The 18,461-nt window shown below is 45.4% G+C and overlaps 1 protein-coding gene across 2 annotated transcripts in view; it reads right to left on the reverse strand.

Annotated features, from left to right (window-relative positions):
- Positions 1–1,971: 1,971 nt before the first annotated feature.
- The window catches only part of LARGE1 (LARGE xylosyl- and glucuronyltransferase 1), a 537,914-nt gene continuing 521,424 nt past the window's right edge, over positions 1,972–18,461 (reverse strand). For both annotated transcript variants that reach the window (XM_044281208.1, XM_044281209.1), the window contains exons 13-15: positions 9,677–9,823; positions 6,579–6,774; positions 1,972–5,258 (exon numbers count right to left, since the gene is read on the reverse strand). In XM_044281208.1, coding sequence (XP_044137143.1) covers positions 5,061–5,258; positions 6,579–6,774; positions 9,677–9,823 — 541 coding nt within the window. In that variant the 3' untranslated portion in view covers positions 1,972–5,060. The remainder of the gene's footprint in view (positions 5,259–6,578; positions 6,775–9,676; positions 9,824–18,461) is intronic.

Consider the following 18,461-nt stretch of genomic DNA (forward strand, 5'->3'; position numbering starts at 1 on the left):
CTTTCGGGCCCCTAAAATGCCAGGGCTGTATAAATACCCCACATGTGACCCCATTTTGGAAAGAAGACACCCCAAGGTATTCAATGAGGGGCATAGCGAGTTCATAGAAAAAAAAAATTTGGGGCACAAGTTAGCGGAAATTGATTTTTTTTTTGTATTTAGTGGTCTGCAAACCGCTGATCCGCAGAATCTGGATACCAGCCATGTGCATGCCAAATTATTTTCTGTCGCCCAGATGTGGACGGCACACGGATGGCATCTGTGTACTGTCTGCATTTTTTTGCAGCCCCATAATAATGAGCAGGTCCGCGTGTAATCCGCAAAAAATGCAGATCAGAAGCAGACCCTAAACGGTCGTGTGAATGTAGTCTTACACTACTGATGGCAGAGACCAGTGGTCTCCCGCCCTGCTGTTGGACGGTGGCACTCCGAAATCACAACATATTTGGGCACGGTCGCTCAAACATCCTCAGAAGCAAGGAAGGTCACACAAAATGATTTCACAATTTTATTGCACAACTGAAAATAAACAAATGTTCTTGAATTTATTTACAAACCATTTACTTCGGAGACGCAGCCAGCACATTCACACATGACAAGTTTTGCCCGTAGCACCCAATCAGAGGTCACGTTTCATTTAGTTAGGGTAGATTAGAAAATAAAACAGGGGCTCTGATTGGGCAACAAGGAAGTCATCTCTGAGAAGCCCCCCTGTTTCTCATCTCATCTGTGGACTGTAAATAAGGTTGTAGTTACACGTTAAGGGGTTGTTTACCCCTCAGGACCATTCCGGCAGACCCCCGTAAGTAGCTGGACCTTTGGAGGGAAGCTGGAGGAACCAGAATACAGCATTGTGAACCAGGTAAGTATGGTTCTCCAGTCTGGATAGGTCATCAGTATCTGATTGGAGCCCCCGCTGATCAGCTGTTTGAGAAGGCAGTGGTGCTTGCAGTAGCACCACAGTCTTCTCTCAGCTTTCCCTAGGCCTTGTGACATCACGTTCATCAATCACATGGCCAAGGCACAGCTCAGCCCCATAGAACTGAATGTACGGTGCTGAGCTTGAGAGACGGCCGCGGCGCTACTCGCCTATAGGACCCCCACCAATAAGATAATGAGATACTGATGACTGATCAGGCACTGATGAATCATCAATCAAAAATATTGGGAAAACTACTGGGAAACATAATATGACTGCGACTTGTGAATACAGCCTATCTTGGGCATAAAATAAAGAATTTTGGCTTTTACAGATAAAAATATTGCACAAATAATGAGGATCACAATACACTGGGCCTCATGATTCAAAAGGGCCCCAGAGAACAAGTTGTTATGTTGCCCACAGCAATTGCAGTTTAGCTTTCAATTTCTAAACTGTAGGTGAAAAGTAAAACATACATTCTGTTTGGTTGCAATGGCCACAAAGGTCCAAATGGAGGACATGCCCACAGCAGCCAATCAGATTCCATTTTCCATTTTCCCAGTGCATGTTCTTGATTGGTTGCTAGAAGAAAGTCTTCCATATAGAGCTCCATGCTGTCTTTTCATTCTTGTTGCTCATAGAGACCGGTCAAAATTCAGCTTTCATTTTCAACGTTTTCAAAGCTAAACACTCCTATAGATTGCTATAGGCAACAGGACCAAAGAAGTCACCCATATCAGCCAATCATATTTCACCTTTTATTTTCTAATTTGCCATGGAGATGTATCATTGGTCATACAGATTAATTTTGCTTGGATCGACTTTATAGATCGATATTTTCCACTGTTGGGATGTTGATCATTTAAAGAGGCATACATTACAAGGTATCTTCATGCACACGACCGTTGTGTGTTTTGCGGTCCGCAAATTGCGGATCCGCAAAACGCGCATGGCGTCTGTGTGCGTTCCAGTATTTGTGGAACGGCGCGGACAGCCATTATCATAACTGCCTATTCTTGTCCGCAAAACGGATAAGAATAGGACAGGTTATATTTTTTTTTGCGGACCACGGAATGGAGCAACGGATGCGGACAGCACACGGCGTGCTGTCCGCATCTTTTGCGGCCCCATTGAAGTGAATGGGTCCGCATCCAAGCCGCAAATACTAGAGTGATGATTCCCATGAAAAAAACATTCTGGGGGGAGATTTCTCAAAACTGGTGCAAACAGAAACTGGCATAATTGCCCATAACAACCAATCAGATTGCACCTTTCATTTTTCAGAGCTGCTTTGGAAAGTAAAAGGATCAATCTGATCGGTTGTTAGGAGCAACTAAGTCAGTTTTCCTTGGCACCAGTTTTGATAAATCTCCCCCTCTGACTAAATAGTGATGGCATACTTATTAATAGTATAGCTGACAAATTTGGGGCATTTAAGCCCCACCCCAGGAATGCCCAAACGGACCTGGCAACGCCTACTTATGGGCTAACATAAGACCTGCCCATTTTTTGGGTCGGAACCCCCCAAATTTGCCAGGTCTGAAAACTATAGGCAGTCTCTACAAATTCAGAACTGGTGGCAACTATGTGATTGGTTGCTATAGCCATCAGCTTATTTCCATCCATGAGACTCAATGTTGAAGGGAGATGTTTTCACCCACTCATACGGTAATTGAAGATTAGTGAAATATATTGACGTGAACAGAAATGAAAACTTGTCACAGAAATTTATCTCACTAGCAGCTGCCGAGAGAGAATTGCAGATTTCTGTCACCATGGAAAAATAAGGAAAAAAAAAATGACATAGATAAATCTGAGGTGTCAAGAAAGAAAAAAGAGCAATGGAAAATTTACACATTAAATGAGCGAAAAGAAGCCGCCAGCAGAGCATTAAGATGAAAGGAACATTGCCAACTATGAGCTTATAACCAGATCTTCTCGAGACGGCCTAAAACTTTGGGTGTTGTGGTACGCCCTATGAAGTGAGGGCCCCATAACAAAGAAGAAAACGGCCCCATCTCTCCAGGTATGTCCTCAAAGATGTGAGGACACTTATCTTGCTATCCATGACTATTTGGCCAAAACCCCAAAAATGGATGTTTATGAGGGAATTGGTAACTGTTATTCGAACCCCTCCTCCCCATGCCATAAGCACATACATTGTCTTCTTCGGAATGAACATGGGAACAGAGATAAATGGCTGGCAGGCAACCCTGATAGAGACACAAAGGATTAAATGGGTTAATATACAATACACCCATCCCATAATATACACCTGTCCAACCCTTAAGTCCGCCAAGGGGAGACATTATTACACACAGCAGCTTGATGCTGGACCCTGACAAATAATGAATTGTAAGACCATTTCAACTAATCTTGCAGCCAAGAGGGTATTGGTGCAGCAGGTATTGGTATGGGACCCTCTCTCCTCGGTCTTTAGGATCTATAGGAAGCCATACAGGTAATGTTTTTTTTCTGTGACCCTGGCCCTAAAGGACTAGACAAGCTACGGTGAGCTGCTTTGGCCTCAAAATGTTCTCCTTATCTTCAAGACATCTTTCCTTTTCCCTCAACTTGAGCCCTAGCCTTGGAATCTTTTAATATGTATGTGGGTATAAGATTCATGATTTGACACACACATCATGGGGACCTACTATATATGTCAGATGAGAACAGGACACTGTATTGTGTTTTTTTTCCCTCCGTCTCCGAACGTCGTCTTCCATTGGTTAACAAGCAGCCGCCGACTGCAGGTCTAGTGCATTAGACTTAATGTCCTCTTTGTAAACATGACAATTAATTCTGAATGGTAAAAAATAGTGGAAAAAACCATTGGGTTATAACTCATCCATCTCCACAAACGTCCATCAACACTCTCTAAGGTGGGATGGAACTTTCTGTGATGGTGTCTTTATACTGTATTTAATCCCTGGGAAATATTTGTCACCCTTTCCATGCACAAGTTTCTGAACCTCTTCTCATCTGTTGGCCAACATGGACATGGACTCTGTTCCAAGACGAAAGTCCAGTAAGACATTGCATAGTAATGTTGTTCTGGGCTTTCCGGGAACGTACAAAGCTATGATTTTCCTGAAAATAAACATGCCACAGTATATGGCAAAGCCCTACAGATGTCCGAGCACATCATTGTCTTTCTGATGCCCAGCAGGACCATCACTAATTACACAGAAGAAAAAACTGACAGACTAAAAAGAAATAAGCCTGCTCTCCACACCAAAAACAAAAGGCATTTAGTGTTCCAGGCATAAAGTCTTCTTATGTCCATGATGAAGATGTCACCATGAAGAGATGCTCGGCATCATGATATAGTGTGTCACGTTTACATTCAAGAACCATAGATGAAGATCAAGATTGTATGTCAAATGCTCAGCTCTGTGTCTTCCATTGAGAAAGCAGGAGGTGAATATTTTCAATTTCTTTTATACATTGATGAATACAATACAAAAATAGAAAGAAATGCCCTTTGGATCTTTACAATGTCAACACTGCTACTTTTTTTTTTTACATTTTTTTTGCGTGAAGCTTAAGAGATTTCACACCAAGTTCCTAATTTCTGCCTCCTGGCAATCAAGTTGCAGAACACTTCATCTGTGCATTGTCCTGGGAAGAGTCTGATTTTAACCCATAAATACTTCACATCCTCAACAACCAGTGCAAGAAACAGATAGTGGTGGTGAAAATCCAACTCATATCTGCTTCGACTACTCAACTGAGCACATTGTGGAAACCTCCAGAACAAGGTATTTGGCAACTTGAGCTCTTCGATGGTAAAGCAGGTTGTAGGGAGTAGCCCAAAGACTAACCAACCTTGGATTGGATGTTACAAATGAGACTCCAAGTTAAGCAGGTCTCCAACAACTAAGCCTTGTTCTGTAGCACCAAGGGAGAAGTCAAATGCCTTGAAAAGTTCTATTTACCTGGATCCACAGCAGTATGTTCTCAGCTTTAATGATTATTGAAGTCAAGGGGGCAAAAGAGACAATAGGTAAATGTTCCTCAAATCACCCAGGGTTCTAAACACTGGCAGCCTCCAACCAACCATCGATGGTCGATGTCTTGTCTTTGAGGTCTTCGCGAGATGTTAGGCACACTCGAGCCCTTTCATCCCCAGGTCTCGTTAGCTATTGTTCTCTGCCGTGAGGTATTTGAGAGCCGTGAATCCATAACGCCGTGACATGTCTTGCTGAAATTCCTCCTTTAGCGTCTTCAGGCAAATTCGATATTGCTTATTTGAGCGGAACTTAGTTATGTCGAAGCTTGGGGCATGGGGCATGTGGATCATGTAGGCATTAGGCAGCACTGTGAATTCATATTCCTAAAGAGAGAAGAGGAGAGATCAGCGATAACAAAGGGGACATGGTAAAAAATACTATTTTGTTCATTAAAAGAAGCGAGGTGGTCACAGGCCCAGTCCTTGTTATCATCTACTATATGCATATTATTATTATGTTATCATGTTATTTCAAATGGTTTTCTCATCTCTGCCTATCATGGACGAGATGGGAATAACCTCAATTAGAGCTGGCCAGTCATGGACAGAATTCCAGAAACATCTGAGCAGCTGGAGCTCTACTGTTTCCATAACTCCAATGAATATAAACTACACAACCAGTGTAGTGCAGCCAGGGCAAGGTTCCTGCAGAGCCATCTCGCCTGCCACTGTCAATCAAGAAGGGAAGGGCTGGCAGGGAAAGCACGAAGAGCAAGGGTGCACAGAGACTGCTGGGCTCACCCCTGGTGCACTTAACTGCTCATTTCCATATGGATTGAAAGTACTTTTTCTCCAGAAAGAAGTAATGGATCTCTAAGTGAAATGCATCACTACACTCCTCTGAGGTAGCCCTACAAGGCATTGTGCCTGGTTTAAAAGTGGGTTTCCTGGTGACAGAGCTCTTTAAAAGTGTTGTCTCACTTCAGCAAATAGCATTTATCATTTAGATAAAGTTAATACAAGCCACTTACTAATGTATTGTGTTTGTCCATATTGTCTCCTTTGCTGGCTGGATTCATTTTTCCTTTACATTATACACTGCTCGTTCCCATGGTTACAGACCACCCTGTAATCCAGCAGTGGTGGTCGGGCTTGCACACTATAGGAAAAAGCGTCAGCCTCTCTTTTGGCCGGAACCATGGGAGCGCACATAGACTAGTGATTTTTCCTATATTATTATGCACGACCACCAATGATGGATTGCAGGGTGGTCTATAACCATGGAAACGAGCAGTGTATAATGTGATCGAAAAATGAATCCAGCAAGCAAAGGAAGCAATATTGATAATAACAATACATTAGTAAGTAGCTTGTATTTACTTTCTCTACATGATACCGAAGTGAAACAACCCCTTTAAGAAAAAATTCAGCACAGAATTTTTGACCATTGGTTGAAGCTCTTAAAATTTTAACGTACAGAAAATTGGCCACAAGTGTAGTTTTTCTGGTTTTGAGTGAAGTTGCTCTTTAACTCCAGATAGTGGACACTTGTAGCTTCTGGATCCTGATGGAAATCAGTGACAGGGCCATGCACCTACCTTTGCCCCCCCCCCCCCTTTTAGGCACCAAAGCCCAGGTGTGACCACTACTTCTGTGTCCTCTATAGCAATGCTCCTGTATGGACATTCAACAATAATAATTCACCTGTGCATCCAACTCCATGATGTGAGACACTTTGTTCCACCCAAATCCAACAAATCTTCGGTCATACTCTGGACAATTCCGTCTCAGCACCACATAGGGTTCGAAATCTGCCTCCCATTCCACGCGGTAAGGAGTTGTCGCCGTCCTCCATTTGGCAAAGTTGGTGGGAGCATGCCCCTTAGTCCAGACGTGGTACCTGTAGGATAAAAAATTTAATATAATAGGCAGAAGTTTTAAGACATGGGAAAACCTCAGAGAAGAAGCCTCTAAGATGGAAACAATAGAAAGAATGTAAAGCAGATTTTGACCACATCAAGTGGTACGACTGTGTGACTAGACAAACCTGACTAGATAAACCTCAGATGACTAGGAGGCCCATAGCTTTACAGGGTACCAACCTCTCAGGAAACGTCTGACATGTCATAGTGATATGGCAAAAGTTTTGAATGAGGGTCCAGGTGCTTTTCACTTCCACAATTGCTAAAATGAAGTGCCGGGTTATGTGCCAATATAGCTCTGGTTGGCTCTCCCCGGAAAACTGAGCAGATATGTGTATGTTCCATTTAGCGCTATTACCACCTCTGCGACTGTCAGCCGAATGATGCTTCGTTGCAGAGATCGATCAGAGGATCTCAGCACCTGAACCCCCACTAATGAAAACTTCTGACATGTCACTATGAGCTATCGGAAATTTTCTGAAAGGACAGTGACATTTTAAGGGCTGGTTATGTCCAGCAAGGTTGTCATCAGACAACTAATAGCTGGGCTCCTATAATAAGGGGTGGGAGGGGGCGAGAGTTTGTTTTTCCTACATCGGCTAACTGTATGATGTCTGGTGATAAGATGACACTTCCCAGAGCAAGCTTTGTGCAAACACCAAACAAGCAGGGAAAGTTCAGAAATTTTAAGTTTGCAGAATTGCAAAATTAATTTTATATATTTATGGAAATATTAGGCACAACACATGCACATGGACGCCAGTGGTTCAGGTTCTGCAGTGATTGGGTGTGGCAGTCCAGGGGATATCCCTGCACCCTTGTTTTGCAGCCCCCACCCACAGTACTGAAACTATTCACCCAGCGATGGGATAACCTACCATAACTATCAATGTAAAATCCCAGGAATCTACTTTCCATTGGCTGATTGTGTACACTTTAAAGGGTTTCTCCAGGAATAATAAAAAACGAAAATACTTAAATATTATTGTATAATAAATATATTCACAAACACCTTTCATTTGTTAGAATGGCTTGTTTTGTCTAGGGAGCAATGACTAGGAGAAATAAAATGGCCGCCGTCCGATCAGTACACACAAAACCTGTCCTAATCATAAAGGAGGCCAAGTTACTTCACCACAATCAGCCATAGTGCTGCCTCATCCTCCTGTCTGCTCTGCTTGTCAGGAATCATGATCCTGAATACAGGTGAATCTCTGTGGGAATGGAGAAGATGAGGAGACATGAGAGGAGGGTGGGGATGTGGCTAATGAGCAGCAGCACTTGTATGCAGTCTCCATTACCACAGACCCACTTTACCACAGCCTGTCCTGCCCATACTCTCTGTACTTCATGTCTCCTCATGAACTAAATTCCCCAGAGATTCAGCTAAAGTTCTTATCATCTGTGTACAGGATCATAATCCCTGGCAAGTAGAAAGCAGGATGAGGATGAGGCAGCTCTTTACCTCAGTGTTGTAAAGTAACTTGTCCTCATGTGTGATCAGGACAGGTTTTGTGTGAACTAATGGGACAGCGGCCATTTTGTTTCCCCTGATGATTGCTCCCGAGACAAAACGAGCCAATAATGAAAGGTATTTGAGAATACTTAAGGATACTTAAGTATTTTCATTTTCTTAATTCCTGGAGAACCCCTTTAAGAGAACGGAATTCTAGCATTGCACTGACATCTTCCTCTTCACCAGCTGTTAGTCTTTATTTTGTCTGAGTCTCTGATAAACTCTTGCTGTGCTTTCTCCTGGCTGTACATCAAGGTCTGCGGAGGTAAAATTACAATGCGGTTGTCACCTCCTCCCGCTGCAATGTGTACAGTCCTCTGCTAATTACAGGCAATGCATGGCTTGCCAGCTGCGTCCCGTCCTGACGTGGCCTCCACTGGACACTTTGTGGCCCCATAACATCAGGAGGGATCAGGATTTGTGACATTAAACATATCACTTTCTGCCTTCTGGGCTCCAGCACTAAAAGGGGGGTGGGGGATTTTTGGAAGCAAAGCCTTAGAATCATTAATCCAGAGCCAGGAATAAATGACAGCATCTGCTGCTGTATGGAAGCCCCAGTAATTTTCCTAAGGCTGACATATTCCAATCTTGTGTACGATTCTGCTTACATCTTAGGAATCTCTGCACAATTAATCTGAGGCTCTAGAGAATCTTGTTGTTCTCCTGAAGATCTACAGCAAAGTTCAAACAGGAATACATTTCCTTATGTATATGAACGGACCTTGTCCTGTGCTCCAGTCACATCCAAAGCTGCAATTAAAATATATCTTTCCCTTTATAAATCTCAGCACCTTAAATGTCACATGTCTCTGGTTTAGTGTATGTACAGAACATACACTGCTGTACTACATTAAAGGTGTTAGTGTTTCCACCAGGTCCAGTATAGTCATGGAATATGGCTACATCTCCAACAGTGCAGTGTAAGATCTCAGGTCCGTCAGCATAGTTCTGATGGAATTCTGAATGCACCTCTGGATACGATTAGAATATGTACTGTATATCAAGAGCAGCTCAGCAAAGTATTTGCTATGTTATTCAGTATAATAAACATAAAAACATATATTATAATAAAAATAAAATATATGTTGAGTTTACACCTTGTGCCATAAACGGTATATTTTGTGTAGTGCCTATTAAGGGCCTGTGGGGGTCACTGTTTCTTAACTATCCAAAAGTTGTGACTGAGAGCAACTAGAAGCCTTTGTATGTAGATATGAGCAATAGTGACATCTACAGGTTGAACTGAGGCAGTGCACATCATGATATGAATTATTTGCATAAGATTTTAAAGATGTAGAGTACCTCCAGGCAATATAAATTTCAAGATTTATGGGAGGCGTTTACCAGAGGCTGATACCCACCTGAAGGTGAATAAGGTGCCCATATCTAACATGGAGAGTAATTCGGCTTTAGATTTTGGGAAGGAGAGTCGATATCGCAGGGTCTCAAAAGCAGGGATGATCAATGCCTTCTTGGTGTTACTCATGTCCAGCTGTACAACCGACTTCCTAGTTTAAAAATAAAAGAAGAAGCTCAATGTATAATATAGAGGTGAGCTCTCAACAGGGGCGTCGCTAGGTTAAAACATTCGGGGCCTGGGCCCCGGATGTTTTGTCCCAGGCCCCGAATGTCCTGCCTGCCTGCTAGATGCAACTGTATTGCCGTACACAGAACGGCAAACACAATTGAATCTTATACTGGGAACAGGCGAAGGACCTTTGGTGACATCACAGGTCATGTGATCAGCAAAACAGGCTGTGATAGGATGACCTGGATGATGTCACCATCCAGGTCATCCTATCACAGCCTGTTTTGCTGATCACATGGCCTGTGATGTCACCAAAGGTCTTTCGCCTCTTCCCAGTTCAGGATTGGACCGGTGACGCGTTATACTGCCCTACCTCGTGAGATTTCCCTACCCTCTGACTTCCTGTCGCATGAGCGATGACGTCGGGGGGCGTGTCTCACTTTTCTCCATCTGCGCATGCCCAAAAGGACACTCTAGTGAAAATCTCAAGGCTGAACTTAGCAGCACGCCGGGAACCTGCGCATGCGTCTGGGAGCCGAGACGCGCCTGCGCAATGTGATGGTAGGGAAAAATTACGTCCCAGTGCGCAAGCGCCGAGGGTAAGCATGAATATCCATGCCAAAAGCACTTTTAACCCTTTGCAGGAGCTATTCTCATATTGGTTCTTGACTGATTGTCCTCCTATATATAGGTTCTATTATATAGGGGGTCTGTCTGCACAGTATATGGGGGGGTCTGTCTGCACAGTATATTTGGGGGGCTGTCTGCACAGTATATTTGGGGGGCTGTCTGCACAGTATATTTGGGGGGCTGTCTGCACAGTATATAGGGGGCTGTCTGCACATTAAATGGGGGGGCTGTCTGCGCAGTATATGGGGGGCTGTGTGCGCAGTATATGGGGGGGCTGTGTGCGCAGTATATGGGGGGGCTGTGTGCGCAGTATATGGGGGGCTGTCTGCGCAGTGTATGGGGGGGCTGTCTGCGCAGTGTATTGGGGGGCTGTCTGCGCAGTGTATTGGGGGGCTGTCTGCGCAGTGTATTGGGGGGCTGTCGCACAGTATATGGGGGGGATGTCGCACAGTATATGGGGGGGCTGTCTGCGCAGTATATGGGGGGGCTGTCTGCGCATTAAATGGGGGGCTGTCTGCGCAGTATATGGGGGGGCTGTGTGCGCAGTATATGGGGGGCTGTCTGTGCAGTATATGGGGGGGTGTCTGCTCATTATATAGGGAGGTCTGTGCAGTATATGGGGGGGGGGCTGTCTGTGCAGTATATGGGGGGGCTGTCTGTGCGGTACGGTATATTGGGGGATGTATGTGCAGCATATTTGGGGGGGGCAGTGTATTATATTTGTGGCCTGTGTGTTAGATGTGTACAACCCTATTTTAACAAAAAAATAATAAAAATTCCCTATATCTCCTATGCCATGGCATGTTTTTTGCTACGAAACTGCAGTCATCTCGTCACTTGGAGAAGGATGAGAAGCGGCCCCCATCCAGAAGGACACACCTGCCACCAAATCCGTCTCTCACTGGATTCTGTAATCCCCGTCTGCTGTGTATATGTGCACCGTCCGTCTGCTGCACTGCGTCTGTTCTGCCATTTGCTCTAACTATTTTAATAAAAAAAAATTGTGTCACAACTCTGACCAGCATGTTCTCCTATGGAACACAAAGTACCTGAAGTGGTAAGAAGAAGCCCATGTGTGAGGCCCGCGCCCTGGCGGGAGCATTGAAGGGGCATCTGACAGGTGACGAGCTGCTCCTGTGTACTGTGATCACCGCGAGTTCAGAGGTCGGCACCCATAGGCTGTCCACATGCTGTGAATTACATCTCCCATCATGCTGGTAAAGTATTATGGGAGGTGTAGTCCAAAACATCTGGAATACCAAATGCGTATGAATGAAAAGCATGGTGTGTGACTGGTCAGTAACAAGGGTTGAAGCCTTGACGTGGCGTTACTGCTCACATGTGTATCCATGTGCCAATTCAACCAATGTGAGTGACTGTAATTAATACTGATTAGGTAACTATAAATACTGTGACAATGGAGAATTAAACGACTGTATCTCCTACACACTGCTTACACCGTGACCGTATCTCCTACACACCGCTTACACTGTGACCGTATCTCCTACACACTGCTTACACCGTGACCGTATCTCCTACACACTGCTTACACCGTGACCGTATCTCCTACACACCGCTTACACTGTGACCGTATCTCCTACACACCGCTTACACCGTGACCGTATCTCCTACACACTGCTTACACCGTGACCGTATCTCCTACAAACTGCTTACACCGTGACCGTATCTCCTACACACTGCTTACACTGTGACCGTATCTCCTACACACTGCTTACACCGTGACCGTATCTCCTACACACTGCTTACACTGTGACCGTATGTCCTACACACCGCTTACACCGTGACCGTATCTCCTACACACCGCTTACACTGTGACCGTATCTCCTACACACCGCTTACACCGTGACCGTATCTCCTACACACTGCTTACACTGTGACCGTATCTCCTACACACTGCTTACACCGTGACCGTATCTCCTACACACTGCTTACACCGTGACTGTATCTCCTACACACTGCTTACACCGTGACCGTATCTCCTACACACTGCTTACACCGTGACCGTATCTCCTACACACTGCTTACACCGTGACCGTATCTCCTACACACTGCTTACACCGTGACCGTATCTCCTACACACTGCTTACACTGTGACCGTATGTCCTACACACCGCTTACACCGTGACCGTATCTCCTACACACCGCTTACACTGTGACCGTATCTCCTACACACCGCTTACACCGTGACCGTATCTCCTACACACTGCTTACACTGTGACCGTATCTCCTACACACTGCTTACACCGTGACCGTATCTCCTACACACTGCTTACACCGTGACTGTATCTCCTACACACTGCTTACACCGTGACCGTATCTCCTACACACTGCTTACACCGTGACCGTATCTCCTACACACTGCTTACACCGTGACCGTATCTCCTACACACTGCTTACACCGTGACCGTATCTCCTACACACTGCTTACACTGTGACCGTATCTCCTACAAACTGCTTACACCGTGACCGTATCTCCTACACACTGCTTACACCGTGACCGTATCTCCTACACACTGCTTACACTGTGACCGTATCTCCTACACACTGCTTACACCGTGACCGTATCTCCTACACACCGCTTACACCGTGACCGTATCTCCTACACACCGCTTACACCGTGACCGTATCTCCTACACACCGCTTACACTGTGACCGTATCTCCTACACACTGCTTACACCGTGACCGTATCTCCTACACACTGCTTACACTGTGACCGTATCTCCTACACACTGCTTACACCGTGACCGTATCTCCTACACACCGCTTACACCGTGACCGTATCTCCTACACACTGCTTACACTGTGACCGTATCTCCTACACACTGCTTACACCGTGACCGTATCTCCTACACACTGCTTACACCGTGACCGTATCTCCTACACACTGCTTACACTGTGACCGTATCTCCTACAAACTGCTTACACCGTGACCGTATCTCCTACACACTGCTTACACCGTGACCGTATCTCCTACACACTGCTTACACTGTGACCGTATCTCCTACACACTGCTTACACCGTGACCGTATCTCCTACACACCGCTTACACCGTGACCGTATCTCCTACACACCGCTTACACCGTGACCGTATCTCCTACACACCGCTTACACTGTGACCGTATCTCCTACACACTGCTTACACCGTGACCGTATCTCCTACACACTGCTTACACTGTGACCGTATCTCCTACACACTGCTTACACCGTGACCGTATCTCCTACACACCGCTTACACCGTGACCGTATCTCCTACACACTGCTTACACTGTGACCGTATCTCCTACACACTGCTTACACCGTGACCGTATCTCCTACACACTGCTTACACTGTGACCGTATCTCCTACACACTGCTTACACCGTGACCGTATCTCCTACACACCGCTTACACCGTGACCGTATCTCCTACACACTGCTTACACTGTGACCGTATCTCCTACACACTGCTTACACCGTGACCGTATCTCCTACACACTGCTTACACCGTGACTGTATCTCCTACACACTGCTTACACTGTGACCGTATCTCCTACAAACTGCTTACACCGTGACCGTATCTCCTACACACTGCTTACACCGTGACCGTATCTCCTACACACTGCTTACACTGTGACCGTATCTCCTACACACTGCTTACACCGTGACCGTATCTCCTACACACCGCTTACACCGTGACCGTATCTCCTACACACCGCTTACACTGTGACCGTATCTCCTACACACCGCTTACACTGTGACCGTATCTCCTACACACTGCTTACACTGTGACCGTATCTCCTACACACTGCTTACACTGTGACCGTATCTCCTACACACTGCTTACACCGTGACCGTATCTCCTACACACTGCTTACACTGTGACCGTATCACCTACACACTGCTTACACGGCCATAGAGGGACATATGTTCTGACCTTTCTGAGACCTGGGGGGATTTAAATGCGGTGTCTCAGAAGATATGTTGTAAGAACAGCAATTTTTTTTTTAAACATTCATATTGTTCTTAACCTTACATCATGTTATGTTTTTTTTTCCCAACATTTAAACAGGTTACACAACGCGTTGCTGATCTATCCAGGACGGCTTCAGGATGGACTATAAGAAGGAGGTTCAGTCCCGATTGGGTCCGGCGCAACCTCAGGGAGTACATATATAGCGGCCTTGGTTTACGACGACGCACAATGGCACAAAGAAGGTAAATTATATATATTTTTTAAAGAAATGTAAATGAAATGTAAAAAGAAATGTAATTTAAAGGGAACCTGTCACCGGGATTTGGGGTATAGCGCTGAGGACATGGGTTGCTAGATGGCCTCTAGCACATCCGCAATACCCAGTCCCCATAGCTCTGTGTGCTTTTATTGCTTAAAAAAATCAATTTGATACATATGCAAATTAACCTGAGATGAGTCCTGTATGTGAGAGGAGTCAGGGACAGGACTCATCTCAGGTTAATTTGCATATGTATCAAATCTGTTTTCTTACACAATAAGAGCACACAGAGCTATGGGGACTGGGTATTGAGGATGTGCTAGCGGCCATCTAACAACCCATGCCCTCAGCTCTATACACAAAATCCCAGTGACAGGTTCCCTTTAAGGGACTGTCTGTAACAGCAGAGCGTTTGGCTACCCTGTTTTGGACAGCCAACTTATGGTGTAATGTAGACGTAGCATCGGACATGGATGGTGTTTTTAAAGGTAAATTTTTATTTAATTTTTTTCATACAGAACTAAGAGCAGCACTCTGGAGACTGAACAACCTCCTGATGCGGAAAATGAATGGATCGCCAACGCCAGACCTCCTGTCCCTCATGCATCTGCTCGGGAGAATCCGGGTCCCCTACCGGATCCCTCTGCTCAACAGAGGCTCTTAGGTTGACATCCAAATTTAAGAGCCCTGCTGAGCATGCAGAGATCCGGTGTGCCAAAGCAAAATGTGGACCGTGTAGAGGTTGTTTCCAACACTGTAGAAGGTTTGGACGAACATCAGAAGGAGTTTAGTGCTGCCTTGATTCGCCGCTGGGAGGGAGCAGAGTCGGCGATCCAATGCAGCCCTAACTACCATTATGGGGTAAGCATAATCAATTTGGTGGACTCAATGACGCCCGAGCAGTTGCATGAGTTTAATATCATGCTTAGAGAATGTGTCACAGAAATTGGCCACGGCCCCCACAACCTCATCCCACACCAGTGACCATTACCGACAACCTTCCCATTCCCAGCCCCCGGGCATGTGTTCCCTTCTGTCTCTTTTCTACTTCTCCGTCCCACTATTTTCCCCACCACCTCTACACATGCTCGGGTACCCTCCTCCTCAGACCCTTATACAACCCACAATTTCAACCTGCATCCTTTCCTGTGGACTGTATTTTTAGCTCAGAGAATAAAGAGGACAGGGGGGCTACCATTGCCAACCTCAAACCACCTACACGACAGTCCTACTCCACTAAAAAAAATTATTTTTTGTATAGTATGTATATATATATATTTTTTTTTTATGGATATATTGTAATTTATACAAAAATAAAAAAATGTATAGTTAACTTCGATGTATTTGTGTTTTCATTGGCCGGTACAGGGTAACAGTACCCTTTGGCACTACCGCTGTGGTGACATTAAAACCACCATAGGGTCACTACTGTACGTTTATTGAAAAGCCCTTGGTATTTTTTTTTGCCCTAAACTACATTATTGCCAAAGGTGAACCATGAACAATACCATCAGTAATGAGCTATCTGTTGGCTCTTTATTGATCGTAGACCCTATGATTGGCACATGAACAGCAAAGGCTTGTTCGTTGTTCAATCTTGCCCCTTTTCATTTGAGCCCTTGTGGGAGTCACGGTCCATCAGCATCATCAGGAATTCATTAATAAATTGTAATTTAACAGTTTGATTAATGATTTCCCTATGACGCTATGACATAACTAGTGTGATTACCACAATGGACACACAAGGGACTAACTGCTGTTAAAGGGGTATCCCAATCAATGGTGGCATATCACTTGAATATGCAACCATTGTCTGATAGGTGTGGGTACCACCGATGGGACACGCACCTATATTGAGAACGGAGCAGGTAGCGCTGTGGCTGGAGGACACCAGATTTAATGGGGTCCGTCGACCACTGTTTGCTAATCCACAACTCTAACATAGAGAAGAATGGAGGGCGGCAGAGCATGCGCATTGCGCCATACTCCAATTTCGGGGACCAGTTCTCAATATAGGTGCGGGGAACAGCAGCTATAAGACAATGGGGGCATATCCAAGCGATATGCCCCTATTGTCTGAGATGAGAAAACTCATTTTAAGGCCTCTTTCACACGACTGTATTCCCTACAAGAGGGCCATATGTCCCACACTGGCATTGATCATGCCAACAGGAGTACACACAATCCTAGATTACAATGATGCTGCGCAAGTCGAGCTTCAGGTGGGGCTATTGTTTAGCACGAATAGAGAATAGATCATATGAATGCGGGACAATAGCCCATTGTGAGGCACAACATGAACAACATCAAGATGCCATGTGCTCCTGTACGCACGATCAATATCGCCCGTTAACTATCACTATACATGTTTTAGTGCATATAGTCGTGTACAAGAGTCCAAAAGGTGAGATACGGTCACGGTGTAAGCAGTGTGTAGGTGATACGGTCACGGTGTAAGCAGTGTGTAGGAGATACAGTCACAGTGTAAGCGGTGTGTAGGAGATACGGTCACGGTGTAAGCAGTGTGTAGGAGATACGGTCACGGTGTAAGCAGTGTGTAGGAGATACGGTCACGGTGTAAGCAGTGTGTAGGAGATACGGTCACGGTGTAAGCAGTGTGTAGGTGATACGGTCACGGTGTAAGCAGTGTGTAGGAGATACGGTCACGGTGTAAGCGGTGTGTAGGAGATACGGTCACGGTGTAAGCGGTGTGTAGGAGATACGGTCACGGTGTAAGCAGTGTGTAGGAGATACGGTCACGGTGTAAGCAGTGTGTAGGAAATACGGTCACGGTGTAAGCGGTGTGTAGGAGATACGGTCGCGGTGTAAGCGGTGTGTAGGAGATACGGTCACGGTGTAAGCAGTGTGTAGGAGATACGGTCACGGTGTAAGCGGTGTGTAGGAGATACGGTCACGGTGTAAGCGGTGTGTAGGAGATACGGTCACGGTGTAAGCAGTGTGTAGGAGATACGGTCACAGTGTAAGCGGTGTGTAGGAGATACGGTCACAGTGTAAGCGGTGTGTAGGAGATACGGTCACAGTGTAAGCGGTGTGTAGGAGATACAGTCACGGTGTAAGCGGTGTGTAGGAGATACGGTCACAGTGTAAGCAGTGTGTAGGAGATACGGTCACGGTGTAAGCAGTTTGTAGGAGATACAGTCACGGTGTAAGCAGTGTGTAGGAGATACGGTCACGGTGTAAGCAGTGTGTAGGAGATACGGTCACAGTGTAAGCTGTGTGTAGGAGATACGGTCACGGTGTAAGCAGTGTGTAGGAGATACGGTCACAGTGTAAGCAGTTTGTAGGAGATACAGTCACGGTGTAAGCGGTGTGTAGGAGATACGGTCACGGTGTAAGCAGTGTGTAGGAGATACGGTCACAGTGTAAGCGGTGTGTAGGAGATACGGTCACGGTGTAAGCAGTGTGTAGGAGATACGGTCACAGTGTAAGCGGTGTGTAGGAGATACGGTCACAGTGTAAGCGGTGTGTAGGAGATACGGTCACGGTGTAAGCAGTGTGTAGGAGATACAGTCGTTTAATTCTCCATTGTCACAGTATTTATAGTTACCTAATCAGTATTAATTACAGTCACTCACATTGGTTGAATTGGCACATGGATACACATGTGAGCAGTAACGCCACGTCAAGGCTTCAACCCTTGTTACTGACCAGTCACACACCATGCTTTTCATTCATACGCATTTGGTATTCCAGATGTTTTGGACTACACCTCCCATAATACTTTACCAGCATGAT

The sequence above is a fragment of the Bufo gargarizans genome, chromosome 2 (genome assembly GCF_014858855.1).
Source record: "Bufo gargarizans isolate SCDJY-AF-19 chromosome 2, ASM1485885v1, whole genome shotgun sequence".
NCBI classification, from domain to species: domain Eukaryota; kingdom Metazoa; phylum Chordata; class Amphibia; order Anura; family Bufonidae; genus Bufo; species Bufo gargarizans.